This window comes from Gavia stellata, chromosome 7, assembly GCF_030936135.1.
Source record: "Gavia stellata isolate bGavSte3 chromosome 7, bGavSte3.hap2, whole genome shotgun sequence".
Taxonomy (NCBI): Eukaryota; Metazoa; Chordata; class Aves; order Gaviiformes; family Gaviidae; genus Gavia; species Gavia stellata.
The window spans coordinates 44,478,252-44,497,207 of record NC_082600.1 but is presented as its reverse complement, the minus strand read 5'-3'; the positions used below and the strand labels follow the sequence as shown (position 1 = coordinate 44,497,207).

Here is an 18,956-nt window from a genome sequence, read left to right as displayed (position 1 = left end):
TTTTCTTTACACATCTTCCCATGAAGTATCATGTAAGAACTACTATTGCTCACTGTGGCAAAAACCCTACTCCTTTTACTTAGGAAGAAGCAGACAAGCATTGTTTTCTTTAAAAAAAAAAAAAAAAAAAAGGCATTTTTAAGGTAGGAGTTGTGGCTGTATATGGTGCCTGATGGCTCATAATCATATCTGACGGACTATGCTAAACATACCGATCTTTAGACCTAAACACCAGCAAGACAGTGAATGAGCTGCGTGGGTGATGCCAAGGTCAAGTGAGACTTGGACACGTGTAGGTACAAACGCTGTCACGTAATAACGAGCTGGAGTTTCTCAACTTATGCTATGAATAGCTCTTCTCAGCATGTGTTGAGACCAGAGTGAACTCAAAGCGGAGGCTTTTCCCGGAACACATTTGTTGCTGGGTTTTGTCTTCCTTCAGCCACTCTCACCTTTGGTAGAGTTTAATTTCAAAACTGATCTCACTGTTTATCACTTTGGGCAAAACCTGCATCAGGCTGCACCAGATAAGACCGATCCAGACAACAAAACTGCTGTTCTTCCTTGAGTCAGATGTCGGTATCCTTCAGTTCACTTGGGAAATGGAACTTCCTCATCTAGAGATAAGTTTGCCCTGTGTACTCCAAAGCAACTTCTTTCAAACAGATTCATTTAGACTTTTCTCTTTTCCCTCGGGTTTAGACAATATTTAAATTTGACAGCTTGAAATTCACATTTCATTTTTGCTTTTCTGCTCCTCTGTACTTGCACCTCATCTTGCCAGCTGCATTCTGGAGTACTTGCAAATTTGTGCGTTGTCACAGCTTTGAAAGGTGAAGTCTACCCTGACCATCGAATGTTTGATAAGTCTCAGTCATGTGTTGGAGCATGACAGTGACCGACTGTCCAAGGTATTGCAGTTTTCATTACTTGACTAAATTCCTCGTAAAGTCCCATCACAAGCCCTTTTCAGCTTTCCTTTAAAATACCTCCTCGAAGACTAGCTATGCTGCAGGCTGCCTTTCCTCCCTCCAATCCTGTGTATTACGGCAAACCTCAAGCCCTAAACTTCACCTGTCCGGGCCTTTTGACTCTTTTTTTTCCCCTTGCTGACTTACTGGTGCAAAGTGCCCTGTCTTGCTTGGGTTTTCCTTCCAACAACCGAGTCCCTCTTGAGGCTCTCACTTCTCCAATGCAGATGAGGCGGGAGGATACAGCAACTTGTGCTATTGCCTCCCTAGGGCTTCTCGTTGCAGGGTGCCCCTCTTCCGCGGGGGCCACGCACACGTTTTGTGTCTTCGCCATCCATGGTGTTGGAGATTAATAATGTGACAATAAATATTAATACTCTGCTATTTCAGAAATTTTTCAGTTACGTGTCATCTGATAACCTTATCTTTCTCTAAATGTGTTTCACTCTGATACTGTCTATCTTGTCTTGCCTGTTCTTAATTACCTTTTTTCCACTCTGTATCAGTCTTGAGGGGCAAAAAAAAAAAGAAAAAAAGATAGACGGGAGGTGGAGAACGTGCTGCAGGGTGAGATTTAGCAAAAATAGCCTACACGGAAGAGGGAGCAGGGCGCTGCCTGCCCGAGAGGCCTCCCCATCCCGGGGTAACGGCGAACACCCGCGGTGCGAGGCCCGGCACAGCCCCGAAGGCCTTTCGCGGCGGCAGGCCGGGGCCCGCTCGGCACACCGTCCTTGACCGGCTGTCTGGCACAGCGCGGCTCCCGGCCCCGCTGGCCGCCCGCCCCGGCCTCCACCCGCAGCCGTCCTGCCCGGCGGGGAGCCCCGGGCACCCGCCGGCGCGGGGAGCGGGCCGGGCCAGGCCAGGCCGGCAGCGCCATCCGCATCCGCCCCGGCCGCCCTCCGGGCTCGACTCGTCTCGCCTGCCCTCCGTCGCCCCCGGGCGGCCGCGCGCAGCGCCGCACCGTGCCGCGGTGGAAGAGCTCTTCGCTCGGCTGGCTCGGCCTGGCGGCGTTCTAGCTTCGGCTGCTCGGGCCTTGGTACCGCTCTCGGCGCCGCTCTTGGGGTCCGTCTCGGCGCTCGGCTGGCTCGCCTGGCTGGAGCTCGGAGCGGCGGCGGCGGCGACGACCGAGCACTGGGGGCCGCTCCTTCCGGGCCCGGCCCTGGCCCCGGCACCGCTCCGCCCGCCCGGCCCCGGCCCTTCCGCACCAGGTAGGCTCCGGGCCTAGGCGCTCGGCCCGGCTCCAGGCCAGGGCCGCGCCGCCGCTCCCCGGGCGGGCGGGCGCGGCCGTCCCCGCGGCGGCGCCCCGGAAGGTGGCGGGCACCTGCCTGCGCGGGGCCGCCGGGCCGCGGCGGGCGGAGCGGGGACGGGTAGGGGGCCGGGGCTCGCTGCCGGGCCCTTTGTTCGGGCGCTCCGGGACCGCGGCCTGCGGCGGGGGGAGCGGGGGAAGGCTGCCGCGGCGACGGCGGGCCCCGTTCCCCGCGGGCCGCGCTGCCCCGGGCCGGCCGCGGCCGGTGAGGGCGAAACCCGCGGCGCTTGCCTCCCGCTGGCCGGCCGGCGGGGTCGGGGCTGGGAGGGAGGGGAGGCCTCCGAGGAGAGCGGCTCCCGGGTGCCGGGGCCCGCCTGAGCGCTCCCGGGAACCGGATTTTTAAGTCGGGGTCGGGTGCCTCCAGCTTCCCGCTCCATCGCCCCCTTCCCTCCCGCTGCTCCCGCAGAACCGGCCGGGGCTTCCACGCACCGGCGGCCTGGGTAGGGTCAGGCTGCGTTTTGGGGCTGCTGTTTTGAGATAATAAATGTTGTTGTTGTTTTCCGGCCTTAGCCAAATAAAACGTGAAGTCAGTGCCGTCTTCTCTATCCCTCCTTCTGTTTTCCACCGTGTGTTGCAGAACACTGGCTTGTGTAAGTAGTATTTTGCATAAAATGCATTCATGTGTGCCTCTAGCACGGTGACACTCGATTACCTCTTTTCTTATGAGGGAGCATACCCGGTTAATTCACTAGCTATAGGAACGGTTTGGTTTTCACCTACAATATTCCTCCAGACAACACATAAGTTTCTTTAGTGTTCACTGAGTTTTTTGAGATTATTTCTGAATCACATCAGTGCTGTGCTTTCCACTGTCTGTGGAAAACAGTTTTTGCAACGCAATTCCTGCAGTAAAACAGCATTTCAACTTCAAGAGATGTTTTCGAGGGTTACGCATAATTTTTCCCAAGACACACTTTTACAGTATTGTTCTGTTGGAAGAGACCGATTCAAGAATAGTTGTTATCTAGGTGCAAGCTAGTCCTCAGGCTGATCAGCTGTGTGAATGTAGTCGGTATAAATATGTTCAGGAAGAGTGCTTGGTGCTGCTCTGTTTTCTCTTCCGTGTGAAATGTTCTTACATCTTCATATAAGAACCCAATGTGTTTCGATATTTGTCCTTGTTTACTGCTCCACCCAGTTTGGTGTCCTCTGCAAATGTCATCTGGCTTCTTTGCCTTTGCCACTCCCATCCTCCTTCAAATTGCTAATGGGAATGTTAAAATGGGACCTAAGAATGACCTGCTGGTAATGTACGCTTACTGCCAATCCATTACCCGACTGTTTAATTTTGTTGTTGGGTCAGTTTTCAGAATGCGGTATGGGGTTAAATCCAGGCAGATTTGAGTGCCTTATGGGTGACGTAGGCAACAGTACCTGAAATTCTCCGCTAAATTTAAAATCCTTGTTTGTGTTCTGAAAGGCTGCTGTAATGCAATTTCTAACATTCATAACTCTTCAGTACAGCTTGCTTACTAGTTCTGTAGTCCACAATCGGTGTTGCTGTAGATATATATATTTTTTAAAAATTGGTCCATTTGTCTTTTGAAGGTAACAAATTAAATATCACGTACTCATCTGTTGATTTGTGGCGGCGTCGATGTTGATGAGTACGGCAGTCCATTAGCATTTATATTTTTTTTAATACTTGGAATGAAGAGTATATTTGGATCCAAATATCTGGACTTGCCTTTTCAGATTCAGTTGCTGGGGAGTTTACGCAGAATGTTTACTTTGCTGACAGCTTCTTCTTGGTTTTCTTTCTTTTGCCCTTTTCTGAGTCATAACTGACCCTCTGGATTCTTGTTTGGTTGTTTCCTACTTTTCCATTTTCTGTGCAGCACTTCCAACTTTTATGCAGCTGTAACAACTGGTTATAAAGAAGTCAAGCAACGATACTGTCTGCCGGTGTCCCTTTGCTGTAAGTTAGGGATTTGAATACCTACTCCTTCTTTTGTGTCATAATTTTTAATGAAACTTCTGGAAAGTAACTTTAGCATCTTTTATGCTGTGGTTAGCAAGCGAGATGAATTCAAGGCTCTTACAAAGTTATTGTTGATGTTAATACTTATTAGTACTATTAATACAAATAGCATTAGGGTACTTTTTTTTTCCCCATTGAGTTAGTAATACTAGAGAGCTGTTAAAGGGCATAGTGCATGTTAGTAGTTACCTCGTGTGTTTTGTATTAGTAGCCCTGCACTAACCTAGCAAGGAGAGTGATAGAAACAAACTATTAATGAGGTGAGGGCAAAAGAATTGTGGTTTTCAAAAGCGAGTAACGAGGTGATGTGCAGTGGAAGAGGATTAATATTAGAAATATTTTAATGGGAAGTTGTTAAATGAGATAGTAGTTGCTTAATGAAAGATGCATCGATTTGCTTGCTTAAAACAAGGGGAGACCTACTTGTCTGCCTCTCAGGATTTAACGGTGGTTGTTAAGAACTCTGACTGGGATTGCTGTCTAGTAACTGTTTGTTGTGTCCAGTTTTTGTAAACTGTTTGTTGAAGGCGCGCAGGATGATGAGGTGCCAGGCCTGAGCGTGGAGAGAGTCATCTTAATCTGTGTGCTCGTACAGCTCCGCTTCGAATGTTCTCAGTGAGGTCTTTTGGGCTGTCCCGGCAGAGCGATTCCTGCAGCCCTCTTCCTGGTATGTAGCACTAATTCTCCACCTCGAGCAGCGTAGAACTGCTGAGAGGAGTCTCTGACCCGTGTTTTGGACACTTTCCCCACCTCCCTTTATATTTCTCCCACAGTCTCAGTCCAAGGCCAAGAAGGGAAAGGGTGTCAAGAATTGGCTGTGTTTCTTTGTTCAGAGTCTAAATCTTCTTTGTCTTCCACCTCTTCTTTAGTTCTGATACATCTGTGCGTGAAGACGTCAGCTTCTGTGTAGATAGTTTTTGCTTTTTGGCTTGTTGCCGTATTTGATTATTTCCATGTGAGCAGGAAATTATATGAACTGCGTTTTTTAAAATATGTTCTCGCTTCCAGTTGCTTTTTCTTTATTACTTGGATAAGGTGCACATGCCTTAAGTGCAGCCTTGAATGCATAAAATACTTTGTCTTCATCTTGTGGATATCCGATGCTGCTTCTGCTACTCCGTAATGTTGGTGTTCCCAAATTTCTCTTGCGTGTATGATGTCACTAGGGGGCACTTGGCTGTGGCTCTTGAGCTTGAGGAGCCTTGATGTGACTTTTAATGTAAATACTGGGATTTTGCATTGAAAATGCCTTTACTTTCCTATCTAAATGAGAATTCTCTTAAGGGTTTAATCCGAATTCTATATTGCTCTCTTTGTCTCTCTCCATATTGCTCTAGTTCTCTCTTTTCTCTCTGTCCCTCATTTCCTGCTGCAAAAGGATGCCATGGTCTGAATATGGAATTGGGGAAACCAACTCTTAATCTTCTGGGTCGCAGTTCTGCTGTTTGACTTATCTTACAGCTTTGTGAAATTATATTTATTCTCTTCCTGTCTTCGGGATTGGAACTAATATCTCTCTTCTCAAGAATTCATTAAGTTTATGTGGAAATGGTAATAATAGTCATGAAAGTGCTCCATATTCTCATTGCTAAATGAAACTGTCAGGCTCCAGACACAGCTGATCACTTTTGTTTTTATTACTTCCCTTCTTATATTCACCATTCATTTTCTGACCTTTAGAAGTTGATATCTGCAAGTTTCTCTTCCACTTCCTCCTCATTTTCCTGTAAATAACTAGCAATTTAATGTACTTCTTTTGACTGGGTAGTTCTCTTAGGGGTATTATAGCTCATTTAATCCAGACCAGGAAGACAAATTAAGATTCTAATAGCAATCAGCTCCATATAGGATCCTGAAATGGCAACTATTGATATCTTTGTAATGTAATTGAATTTCCTGGGCTGTTTGTAGTTTCAATTTAAAACATGGGATTGAATTTTTTAATAATGAAGCACTAATACGAGTTATTTTTCTTTAGGAATCCTGTTCTGATTTATGTGGAAGCACTTAGAGCTGTGGATACAACTCAGAGCAGTATATCTAGCGCATCTGCAGAAGATGTGCTTTGGAATTACTTTCCAAATCTCTCTGGCCTTAATCAAGGGAAAACTTCAGCTTACTGAATAATACTTTGGGGAATATCTTAAAAACTTTGAAGACCAAAACCAAGGCCATATAATGAAAGTGCCTTCATGGTATTAGTTTTGGACTCTGTTGCATAGTTGCATCATAAACTTACTTTCTCTTCTCCTAAAGCTTTTTTTTAGTGGTTTAGTGTTTTTTTTTTTCATATTTATGGGCACTTAGTTGAAGGCTGGCTCTGTGCTCTAATGTCAGGAATCTACATGATTCTGGTGTCTTAAATTAAGCTGCCTTCGTTTTTTATAAACGCATAATCAAGGACAGAGAAGTAGAAACAGAGTGAAAGAATGGATTCTAGTTTTGGTGGTTTTTTTTTTTCTTATTAATCATGCTTAAGTTAATTGTTTGTTATACCTCTGTGGACCTTTTTTGTTTGTGGGTTAGCCTTGTTTAAAGATTCCAGTGCAATGTAACTTTATTTCCAATTTAACTCTGTTTCCAATTTTCTGTTTGTTTAGATATTGCTGCAAGATAACTTGAAGTTGTCTCTACACAAAACGTTTTGTGGGGGGTTTTCTTGTTTTTAACCCAAGAAGAGCTAGAACCTCTGAGGACACTCATAAAGCTCATATAGAAGTACCACAAATGGAGTTAAGGAAAGAGAAATGATGTTGTTTGAGGAAAATTTAAATATGTAGCCTATCAAGTACATTGTCAGAAATTCATGTGGCCGTGTCACTTAATACTGAGCATAGTCCCGTTCCTCTGACACTTGTCTTAAGTTTTGATCCATGGAACTATTCTGGGTATGAGTCATGTCACCCTTTTTTACTGATTTTGTTGTTGTTATAGCATTGTTCAAATTCCAGTGCTACGTAGTTCGATTACTTACCAAATTAGGACTCTTCGAGTTGTCTTGTTTGTTTAGCTGAGTTGGTGCAGTGCAAAGAGGGTAAATCAGCTTTTTTGTTTTGTTTTGTCGTAAACTTTTTTTTATTTTGTTCAGTCTTTCAAGTGGCGACATGAAGAGGGTTAGTGGGAATGGCAGGACGCTTGGTATGAATTAAATCAATACTTTTAATAAAACTGCTAGTAGAATTCAGGTGTTCTACCTGGGATAGCATTTCTGGGGCTTCTTCCATGGTATTGTTTCGTGCAATTTAGGAAGATGTTGGCATCATAATCTCCGTATTGCAGAGGTGGGGGAAAACTTGGAGTGTAAACAAGGAGGGGAACTAGAAAGTCTCTGGAGCTGTGTAATTGCTTACATAAATTCCAAATGATGTTTTAGGCATCTGGTTCGTTCTCGGAGATCTGTCTGTGGGTCTCAGAACCAGGTTTTGTTGCTTTACCGATGAAGCTCCTGTAAGAGGAGGAGGGGCTGTGTAGTCTGTGGTCATTGGCAAGATGATCTCTGACTGTCTTCACTACGCACAGTGTTTTTTTTCTTTGCTCTTTTGAGCTTCTGAAAGACATAGGGGTCTTGATAAAGCAATTTGCCGCAAAATTAAACTGTGTAAAATACAAGGGAAACTGATTTGTTGTAGAAAATACTTCGAGGAAGTAGCATGTTGTGTGACTACAGCCAGTGTGAGGATCACTGGCAGTGAAGATAAAGCATTTGGGCTGTACTGCTGCATACGCTGTTTTCACACCTGTCTGATGATCTCCTGATGATTCTGGAGAACCCACCCACATATACAACAGTAGGAATGCTAAATTATTACTACTATTTATTAAATTACTAAAATTTATTAAATACTCTTGAACTGTCTAATATCTTGCTGGTATTCAAAGCCTGAGATGCTGCATTTTAATTTGGAATAAATGAATTGGCATGCTTTATTGTTAGTGCTGGACACTTCACTTAAGAACAGACATTTTGAAAACAGAAGCTACTGACTTACAAGATAGGTAGGCCCATGGTCAGAGCTGGGACAGTTCAGAGTACTAATAATCTGTTTCTCTTCTTTTCTAGAGACAAGCTTGCTTGTGTTTTTGCAGGTCAGTGACATGCCTGATTGTTCACAATGGTTTTGCTTTTGTTTTGTTGGTTTTTTTTTTTCCCATCTGTGTTCTTTTAATACAAAGTATGCAGCTTGCACTGGCCTATAACCTATGTGGATCATATCCATTTTACAGTCAGTGCATTCTGGAAGTCTTAAAACTTGACAAAGGGACTTTGAGACAGAAACTACCAGCTCATGCTTTTCTCCTCGCTGGTCTTTTTTTAGGGAAGCTTATACATGCATTCGCTCTGTGGATCCCAGATTGCAAAGCCGGAGACATCTTTTATATTTCACTTAATGTTGCCTCTTCCTTCATCAATCGCGTGAAACCTCTTTGGGCAGCAAAATTGTCTGAAATTATTTGGACGTTTGTATCTTTTGGATAGAACTTCCCATTATAAATAGCATTTACTGGTTGCAGCTTTTTTTTTCTTTTTAAACACTGGTAGAGCTGTTTACACTGTTTCTGTATGCACACATCAGGAAAGGCTTTTAGTGTTGGGCTCAGCGCACAAGCAAGAAGTCCTTTGGAGTGGTAATAGATTTGTAGTCTGAGTGCTGAAGGCAATGTGAAATAACTTTTTCCCCAATGGAGAATTGAATAACATGAGGTGGTACTCCGATACTCTTCTTTGTATCAAAGCCAGCTGTGCTCCCGGAACAGTGGTACTGGAATCTCCACAAAATTAGTAGCACCAAAGATGTTGGGGGGGCGATGCATGTTAAGAGATGGGACCATCATCTCTGTAAAGTGCTGAAGTTTCTAATTGGAATGGTAAACCCCTGCATAATGCATAAAATATCTTGACATCCTTTCTATATGGCGATTTGAATGTGCTTCTTTTTATTCTTCTTCTCTCCCTGCATTTTTGTCTGTGTTTTCATGGGGTCCTGTACCACTATGAAGTATTACCAATTTGCTGCTCCACTTTGGTTTTCTAGAGGTTCAGCATCTGTAAAAGTGACAATTACAAGTGAGCTTATATTGCTCTGAGGCTGGGAATTCTTAAGACTTCTTCAAGGACAGCTGGCACAGAGCAAGTAAAAGGCTTGGGCTTGGGCTGTGTAATGCTCTTTCCAAAACTGTAAACAGCCCAACATGCTGTCCTGAAATGCCCTGAAGGGAGAAAACTGTTAAGAAAACAAAGCTGCCAATTATAGAAAAATTTCTGACTCTCCACTTTCAGAATTTCTGCGGTGCCCTGGACCACATCCAGGGCATCAGCTAATCTTCCAGTCGTTGGACTCCACTTTTGGTCATCCTGATTAAAAAAAACCAAAAAAACCCACCCAACAAGAAGAAGAAAATGGAAAAATACCAATCCCTGAGCAGTTCCTTGTTTGGTGGTCAGCTGTTTATCAGCTGTGATAGCATGGGTGTTTGTAATAGAAGTTGTTACTGAATCAGTCCACCACTTGCCTGGACAGGTTTGAGCCAGTGAGCTGCAAGTTTTCTTTATGCTGAGGCCTGAGAAGTATTTTCAAACCCACTGCATTTCATTTAAACTTTGTTAGTCAGATGGCTGCTGAGTAGCTATAAATGTGGTTGGTACTTCCATGGTTTGTCTGCTAATGGTATTTAATAACATGCTGTCGTTATTTGGCTTCTTATATTTGAGCAAAATGTTTGGAGTTGGTGGGTATCTTTACTAGATTAGAGAAGGAACTGGCTCCTTTAAAAAAAGCAAATCCAACAACAACAACAAAAAAAACCCAACAAAAAAACCCCCCCGACAACCCAAAACTGAACATGTCATCCCATGATAAGGTTAAAGGCTTCCTACTGAAGTGAGCGAAGGTAATGCCCATGTCTACACTGCATCTATTTCTCCATTTGAAGGCTCTAATTTTCTTTGCCAGTCTGAAGTATTGCTGAATGTGTCACCAGCTCGTGGAGAGCAGTTACTGTGTTCAGGCTAATTCGGATAAAGGAGTAAACTTTCCCCTTATGAGGCATGGATAAAGCTTGGCCCCCAAAGGGATTCAGGGTAACACTGGAGTGTCAGCCGCGCTCAAGAAGGATGCATTCAGTTTTTCTGAAGAGATCCCAGCTTTTAAAAGTGTTGAGCAGGTTAGCAGGGTACTGCGTAGGCATTCAAGCCCTGAAAGCCCTGAGTTTCTGTTTTCTTTTCAAATGGGATAAAGAGGTGAGTCAGAAGAAGCTGAAAAAAACGAGGGACATCAAGGGTAAAACATCAAGTTCAAATGCACTCCGGATGCTCACATATGAAGTGTTTGTTATAGCCAAACTAGTTCAAGAAATTAGTACACATCTGCGAAGATTTAGATAAGCCGTCTTAAAGTAGGTACTTGATTTTGTATACTGAAGATGACTTGGTCTTTCAATAAGGTGAATGCAAGAGGTTCACTAACTGCAGCTGTAGGTGTTAGCTGTTTATTTTACAATATGTATACTTGCCTGTGGCATAAATAAACATAAAAATGTTTGTTAAACCTCTTGATTTCCTTGTTGCTATTGTACTTCAGGGAACATTAGTCCTTCTGATAGGACTGAAATGTTCCCAAGTTGTCAGAGATTGTTCTTTCTCATGAGTAATTGGGTTATCCTGCTTGTAAATTATCAGGATCTCTTAAGTTATTTAGGTTGTTTGTCCTTTACAGCTATTGAAAGGCTATTCCAAAGCTTAATGTTTGAGATTTCTTCAAACTTGCAGCTTATTCCAGCTGCAGGTCTGGTCTTCCATTTGTGTGTGGTTTATATGTTTATACTTAGGTTCTTGTAGTCCTTATTCCTTGAATGCACCCATATAGAATATTCAGCTAGTGTTTTCGTAATTTTACTAGACAAAACTAGACTTACAGTTTCCTCCTGTAAAATAGACTTTTTATTGCCTGTATTGTTCTGAGCTGTCCTTCACACTGCTTACCATTGGAATCCAGTCGTTTCTGAACTTGGGTGACTGGTGCTGTTTGCAGAATCCAGGTGAGGATTTATTAGCATTTAGTGAAAAAATATTTTTTGGTTTAGTGATTCCTGTATTATACTGTGCTTTTGGCTGTATCTGCTCCAGTTATCCTTGCTCTAGCTTTTTTGGGTCTGGGCTTGTTGAATCTGTACAGTTGCTTTCAAGAATCCGCTTGCAGCATGGCATCTTTAGTTTTTGTGTTGCTTTCCAGTAAGGCTTTTATTTTGTGGAATAATTCCTACCTAATGTTTGGCTGACTTTCACAGATTCTCGAAAGAAGGCTTATTTTACACTGTGGAGTTCGGTTTCTCTAAAATAGATGATCCCCATGCTGTTCACATTAAACATCAGGGAATTTCCAGCTAGCTTGAATTTCTTTGTGGTGAATTTCTTTTCTAGGAAGATGGATGCCTTTACTTGTTCATCACTTCAGTACCCTTTATTGTACTTTTACAAATGAAAACTGGTCTGCTTTATTAGAACTCGTTTTCCTGGCTTATCTCTTCAGACAGCTCCTCCCTGTAAGCAGCAGCTGTCTTAAATCATCAGCTCCGGAGGTTTTTTTAGGGAGAGTGGGAGGAAAGAAAGGTTTGCTAATGATGGTTCTGAGTTCTGTCATCTAACAATTCATCTCTTCTTGTGTACATGAACCTTTTTTCCCCTGTATGTGTGTTTTTTGCTTTTTTAAGTTGCCACTTCCTTCTCTGTTGAATATTGATGGTTTTGTTCAGTGTAACAGGAGCTGAGAAGGATTTATCTTTAGATCTTTACGTTCTAAAGAGATGTCAGAGTAGTATGTGTGCTCTGCTGGGATCAAAAGATAATAGCATTGCAGCAGCATTTCTTGGTTTACGTATTTTAAGAAACTTCTTGTGTCTGGAGAGCTTTTGGTGGCAAACTCCAACATATGAGACCGTTCAAAAACTTTTTAACTTCATTGCTATTAGGGTTGCTATATTTAGTTCTTTCAAGGAATTAACTTTCTTTTCTAGAAAATGGGTATTAGTGCTTTCCTTAGCAGCTCAAAGTGTACTAAAAGCATTAATCTTTGCCATTGTGCATTACTTGGGTGAACTGTTGTTCTAAGAGCAATGTAGATGGAAAGGTGATGTTCAGACAGGCGAAATGAAGCATCTTGATGGAGTTGGCCCAGATGCCACTACAGTGTAAGGTTTTGGTCCAATACATGGTTGTTTTCATACATTGCAAGCTATTGTGATGGAGCTGGAAGTAATTTGGACTTGAGGTCTATCAATTGTCTGACCTTTGCAGTGAGAATAATTACTATTGCTGAAATTTAAATAATTCCCTGGAGACTTCTCTGTCACATTGTCAATTTTTGAATGCTATTCCTCTAACTATCAGTCACCCTTCCCAGACAGGACCTAAATCTTCAAGGTGTAAAGACTGTCTCTTCATAGATCTTTTTTTCTTTATTATATACAGCAAGAGACAGAGGGAAAGGAAAGATGTTCAAGGCCAATTTTTTATTCTTTTTAGGTGTGGTATGCCTAGGGCATGTGTGCAAGGAAAGGGCTGGATGCTTTCAAAAACCTTTCAAAGTAATCTTTGGCTGCAGAAATGTCAAAGTTGGACCTCAGTAATAGAAGAAGGTAGCAAAGGCTGTGGGAGAGAATAGATTTTTCTCTTAAATCTAGTCTTTTGGGATTTAAAGCTCTTCATCTAGGTGATCAAGGTAAAAGCTGCCTTCCTTATCATTCTCCTCTCTTTCTAGGTTTCTATGAAGATAAACAATTGAAATGTGGATAGCCTATTTGTAGCTTGGTGGTGGTTGTCGTCTGGAACCTGCTGGTGTCTCCTCCCAGTAGTTGGTGTAACGTTGGCTGCTGAGAGCTATGAAGGTTGTACCGGAGAAGAATGCGGTCCGCATCCTGTGGGGTAGGGAACGGGGTACCCAAGCCTTGGGTGCTCAGCGGCTCCTGCAGGAGTTGGTGGAGGATAAAACTCGATGGATGAAATGGGAGGGCAAGGTAAGGTTGTGGGGTAGAGGTGCATAACTTGATCTTGGAGTCGGGGAAGGGAGGCAGGGGTTTGAAATAAATTGTCTCATGATTGTACATTTGATGTGTTACACTTGATATGCTCTCTGGCTCTGTTCAGTTCCTGCAGTGATGTGATACTAGATATGTTCCTGCAGCGGGTTCCCCTTGTTGTCTGTGTGGCTTACAGTTAAAGTATGATCATATGACACTTGCAACACTTCCTGCTTTGTTGGCTTTTTCAGAAAGTTGAGTTACCAGACAGTCCACGCTCCACCTTCTTGCTGGCGTTTAGTCCAGACAGGTAATTAACTCCTAGTTCGTTCCCTGTTTCAGCAGTCTCCTTACACTTCCAAAAGTGATGGAGGCTTGTGCCCATTGAGTTGTCCAGTCCTGAATAGCCGAGTGAAACTTCTGGTTCCTGACATGCATGGATGGAACGTGCGCACCTTCCTAATCTCACAGCTTCGAGCATAGTTGGTGTTTAATTTCTGAGGTACCCAAGCAATGCATAGTTCTAAGGAAAAAGGATCTGTGCGGCCACCGTGGGATTTCATAAGAAACTTGAGGGAGTAAAGGGTGTTACAGCACAACATGTGGCACACCCGCTGGGATATCTAGGACTAAAGAACAGAACAGAATGATGCGTGTATTGGAAGCAGAAATAGAGGTGGGATCTCTCTTAGTGTCACTTGACTTGACAGTGGTAGATATGGTGTGGAGAATTGGGACTATTTATTTGCCCCAAACTGTCACTCAGGAGTTCCTTCTGAGCTGCATGTTCACTCTGACTTTCAAGGTCAAGTTTGTGCTTGCAGATCGGATGAGCTCATGTTTGCATGGACCCTGAAATGTGGCTACAGGAAGCTTTGTGGCCATCGGTGAAACAGTAGCCTCTTATCCTTTGAGCTCTGTGTGGGAGAGCTGCTGGGTTAGGTGTGAACAGACCCTGTTGAGATGAAGCTAACCATGGTCTGGTTTTGCTGTACTCTTCCCATGCTAATGTTTGTCCTACCTTCTGCGTTCCCAGGACCCTAATGGCTTCCACACATGTGAACCACAACATCTACATCACAGAGGTGAAAACGGGCAAGTGTGTTCATTCCTTGGTTGGCCATCGCCGCACTCCCTGGTGTGTCACCTTCCATCCCACCATCCCGGGCCTCATTGCTTCAGGATGCCTAGATGGGGAGGTTAGAATTTGGGATTTACATGTAAGTCTTTCCTGAAACATATGTGCCTTTTGGTTTTTGGTGGGTGGTGGCTTTTTCTGTCTGTTTCCCAAATATTGCCTGGTAAGAGATCTGTTTGGAAGCTTTGCTGGGACCTGTCTTTAAAAGCGTAGAACAGATCATAGCCATCCTCTTCTGTCTAGAGAGGAGGTGACAGATTCTTCATTCAATTCTGCCAGGTAGGTCATGCTCCTTAGCCATGCCTGTTTATTTGATTAAAGTGGTACAGATAATGCTGGAGAGCTTTGTGCAAGATGCCTGTTTAGCTTGTGGGAAAGACGTGCCATTTTTCATTCCACTGAGCATATCTGAACTCTTCATTAGGAAGCTGCTGCTCTGCAAGTTCTACCTAGTCTGGTGATTAGCACAGAGACAAAACCACTTACCTGGTCACTTTGAAATGCAGCATTTTGACAGGCTGCTTGAGACACATTTACCTACAAAAAATACATCTGTGGTCATTACTGCAAGTAGCGTGATGTTCTAGACATGACACATGACCTCATATGAGAGCGTCTGTTGTTGTTGCCAAGAAAGTATGTCACTTCCATGCTCTAGGCAGAGTCTTGGAGAGGTGGCATGTATGTGGAAACCTAATTATCTCAAATGTTGTGATAAACTGCTTGTGATTCTTGACTCCTCACTCAGGGTGGAAGTGAGAGCTGGTTCACAGATAGCAACAATGCCATTGCGTCGCTTGCTTTTCATCCTACGGCTCAGCTCTTGCTGATTGCAACTGCCAATGAGATACATTTCTGGGACTGGAGTCGTCGGGAGCCTTTTGCAGTGGTGAAAACGGCTAGTGAAATGGAGCGGGTCAGGTGAGTTCTTGCTTCCAGGGGAAGAGCGCACTTGTATGTGAAAAATGGTCAGATTTGGGGAATGTGGGGGATTCCTCTGGGATGCTGCACCCTCTGCACTGAGGCAGCGGAGAGAAGTGTTGTTTGCAGGTCCTTGACCCAGCAGGTAGAAAAACAGTTCTGTGCACAGGAAAAAAAAGCAATTGGAGATCATAGATCAGCTTGGTTATTCATATTTGTAATCCGACGTGTGCGCAGTAAATGCCCAGGATCTACTTCATGTTCATTTTTAAGCTTAGTGATTAAACTTGTCAGCCGTAAGGATGAGAGAACCCAGAAGCTGCTGGAAGAGAATGCTGAGCTATTACTTTCGTGCAGTTATAGAGGAAACTGCGTTGCTGGAAGCTTGATGCTTTCTTTTGAGCAATTCAAAATAAGACAGTGATGTAATATTCAAGGGAAGTTAATCTCTCCCTTTGTACCAAATTCCAATTTGTAATATATATGTACATATTCCTTAAAATTTCCTGGCTACCTTAATTGATAACAGCAGGACTTGCTTCCAGCTTTTAACTTCTATATAGTGTTGCTGTGGACTATAAAATAGCTGCAGTCTTCAGCTAGATAAGTATGTTTTCTTCTTCTTAATGCATAAACTTTTGGACATCCTTCAGAAGATGATGATGGTAACGTAGTAATGTTCTCATTGCAAATGTTTCACGTGGGGTTTTCTTCCCTACTGTGTCCAGTGTCCTGTGTCAATGTGGAATGTGAACTGATGATTGATACTCTGGCTCTACTTTTGTTTTAGGCTGGTACGGTTTGATCCCTTGGGACATTACTTGCTCACAGCAATTGTTAACCCTTCTAACCAGCAGGTAAGGGGAATATCAGTACCTGTATTGACTGACTAATTACAAGGTGCTCTACGTACATTAATCCTAGTCTGTTCCTAAGCAGCCTTGTGCTTTTCTGAAAACCCGAAGTCCTTCTAAGCCGAGTTCTGTCTCGCCTTAATTGGTCACATGAATGTTCTTGTGTTACGTGCAGGGCTATTAAAGAGCTCTCCAAACTCTGTTTTGCCCTCACTGTCTCATTAGCGGTGGGAGAGATGTCCCAATGGTCCTGCTCTTTCAGTTCTGTTGTGACATTCTGCTGGATTTGAAGCTACGCGAGGTATTAACAATGCTCCCCACAGCTGCTGACCCTCAGGTGCTGATGCTTCTGTTCGTATGAACAGTGTATTGTCAAAGCTCACTGGGCTGTAGGAAGAGGTTGTCTGGATCCATAAAATGAACTTTGAAATAAAGAGTCAGCTGGTTTCCTGCAAGTCAAGGCCTCTAGGAAGGGACTTATTTCATCCTTTCATCTGTCTGGGATGGTAGCTGGCTTTCTGCTGTTTGTTTGGGGGTATAGGATTTTGCTGTGAGGTGACTGAACTTTGATCGCTTCCTTCTGCAGAGCGATGAGGAAGTGGAAATCTCCGTGGACAGCACAGAGATGCCGCATTATCGCCAGCGCGCTATCCTTCCGTCTCAGCCTGTGAGGCGCACACCCCTCCTCCACAACTTCCTGCATATGTTGTCCTCCCGCTCCTCTGGCATACAGGTGGGAGAGCAAAACAGTGTTCAAGACTCTGCTACCCCATCCCCTCCACCGCCTCCACCACCACCACCTCCGCCTCCAGCCAGTGAGAACACAAGGGCATCTGTCTATAACAGGCTCCGGGAGCGTGTCAGCTATCCCACAGCAGAGTGCTGCCAGCACCTGGGGATGTTGTGCCTTTGCAGCCGATGCTCTAGTGCAAGACTTCCTTCTTCTCTCTTCCCACACCAGGAAAACGCACCCTCCACGTCTTCTGGGGCCACTGGCACTTCCTTCTCCTCTGTGCAGACAGAGCCTTACCAACCCCCAGAGCAGGCATCCGTAGCGCAGGAGGAGCAGGGGATACTTAACAGGCCCTCTGCTTTCAGCACAGTTCAGAGCAGCACTGCTGGCAACACCCTGCGCAACCTTAGCCTGGGCCCCACGCGGCGGTCCCTCAGCGGGCCCTTGGCAGGCCACCAGTCCCGGTACCAACAGTCTGCGAGAGAGATGGCTTCGGGCTTAGGCGGGTCTGACTGGTCCAGGACAGTGCTGAACATGAGCTCTCGGTCCGAGCTGGAAGCCATGCCTCCCCCTAGGACCAGTGCCTCCTCCGTGAGCTTGCTGTCGGTGCTGAGACAGCAGGAGGGAGGTTCCCAGGCATCGGTCTATACCTCTGCAACAGAAGGGAGGGGCTTTCTGGCCCCGGGGGCTGAGGCGGACAGTGGTAGTAGCGCTGGCCCGAGCAATCCGGCCAGCATCCGTAATGAGCTCCAGTGTGATTTGAGGCGATTCTTCCTGGAATATGACCGGCTTCAGGAGTTAGATCAGGGGATTGGTGGGGAGCCCAGCCAGTCGCAACAGGCTCAAGAAATGCTCAACAACAACATTGAGCCTGATCGGCCGGGTCCCTCCCATCAGCAGACTCCACACAGCAGTGAAAACATTTCCAATTTGTCCCGGGGTCACCTGAACCGCTGTCGCGCTTGTCATAACCTGCTGACCTTTAACAATGACACGCTGCGCTGGGAAAGAAGCACGCCTAGCTACACACCAGGGCAGGTCCAAAGCACGTTTGAGGGTGTGCCTCCAAATACCAGCCAGGTGCAGCCTGCAGAGAGAACCGAGGGCAGAGCTCCTGCCTCTAGCAGGCTGCAGCTGGGCAGCTCTTCCACCCCGCAGGAGGAGAGGACCGTGGGAGTGGTCTTTAACCAGGAGACGGGGCACTGGGAAAGAGTTTACAGCCAGTCGGCTTCAAGCAGACCTGGGAATGTATCACAGGAGGCCTTAAACCAGGAAATGCCTGAGGAAAGCTCAGAGGAGGATTCACTCAGGAGGTAAGATATATGCTTGGCCTTCCTCCTCTACTTCTTCTTAAACCTTTCCCATCTAGTCTGATTTGTTCAGTATTTTCGGAGTTAAATACTTTTTCTCATGCGGTCATGTGCTATTTATGCAGATGAAAATATAGATGTTGCACCGATGTCTTTTATAGCTGCCATTGTCATGCTGCAGATAGGTTCTGAGGGTGTCTGTAAGGACAAACACCAGACCTCTCGATGGGAAAGGAGAATGGTAGTACAGACAGGCAAAAGTATGGGCTCTGGCAGCAGTTCAGCAGTTCTCTGGGATGAACTGTGCTCCTGGTGTTTCCCAGACACTGCGGAAGGGTGGGAACCCAGGATGTGCTATGCTGTCCTTTATGCCCCATACCACACACGTGCTGCACATGGAGAATCTGCCCAGGGTAGGCATGGAAAATTGGGCACAAGTAGTGAGAATTGCTTTCTTGAGTGCTTTGTCTTGTTGAGGTTGTAGTTGTTAAGTTGGAAGGGTTAACAGTCATTTCCTTGATGTTGCCATATAGGGCAAAAAAAGTCAAAGCAAACCCATGCAGTTTGCTTGCCTTTGATAAAGAGGTAAGTTTTGAAAGTGGCTCCCGTTGACCCAAATCCAGGGTGAGCTGCTTGGGGGCATGCTGATCACTGTGCTTTTTTAAGAAGGTGATTATTCTTTGGAGGGTTTTTTTTTATATACTTCAGATGTGTTACAGGAAACAGAATG

General features: G+C 44.8%; 1 protein-coding gene across 5 annotated transcripts in view; it reads left to right on the top strand.

The window, feature by feature from the left end:
• Positions 1–13,089: 13,089 nt before the first annotated feature.
• The window catches only part of AMBRA1 (autophagy and beclin 1 regulator 1), a 124,820-nt gene continuing 118,953 nt past the window's right edge, over positions 13,090–18,956 (top strand). For 3 of the 5 annotated variants that reach the window (XM_059819261.1, XM_059819260.1, XM_059819259.1), the window contains exons 1-7: positions 13,090–13,267; positions 13,522–13,580; positions 14,307–14,490; positions 15,157–15,329; positions 16,120–16,186; positions 16,770–16,916; positions 17,202–18,229. In XM_059819261.1, the coding sequence (XP_059675244.1) occupies positions 13,133–13,267; positions 13,522–13,580; positions 14,307–14,490; positions 15,157–15,329; positions 16,120–16,186; positions 16,770–16,916; positions 17,202–18,229 (1,793 nt within the window). In that variant the 5' untranslated portion in view covers positions 13,090–13,132. Of the gene's footprint in view, positions 13,268–13,521; positions 13,581–14,306; positions 14,491–15,156; positions 15,330–16,119; positions 16,187–16,769; positions 18,230–18,956 lie in introns of all 5 variants that reach the window. The other 2 variants (XM_059819258.1, XM_059819257.1) reach the window with 1 other exon arrangement.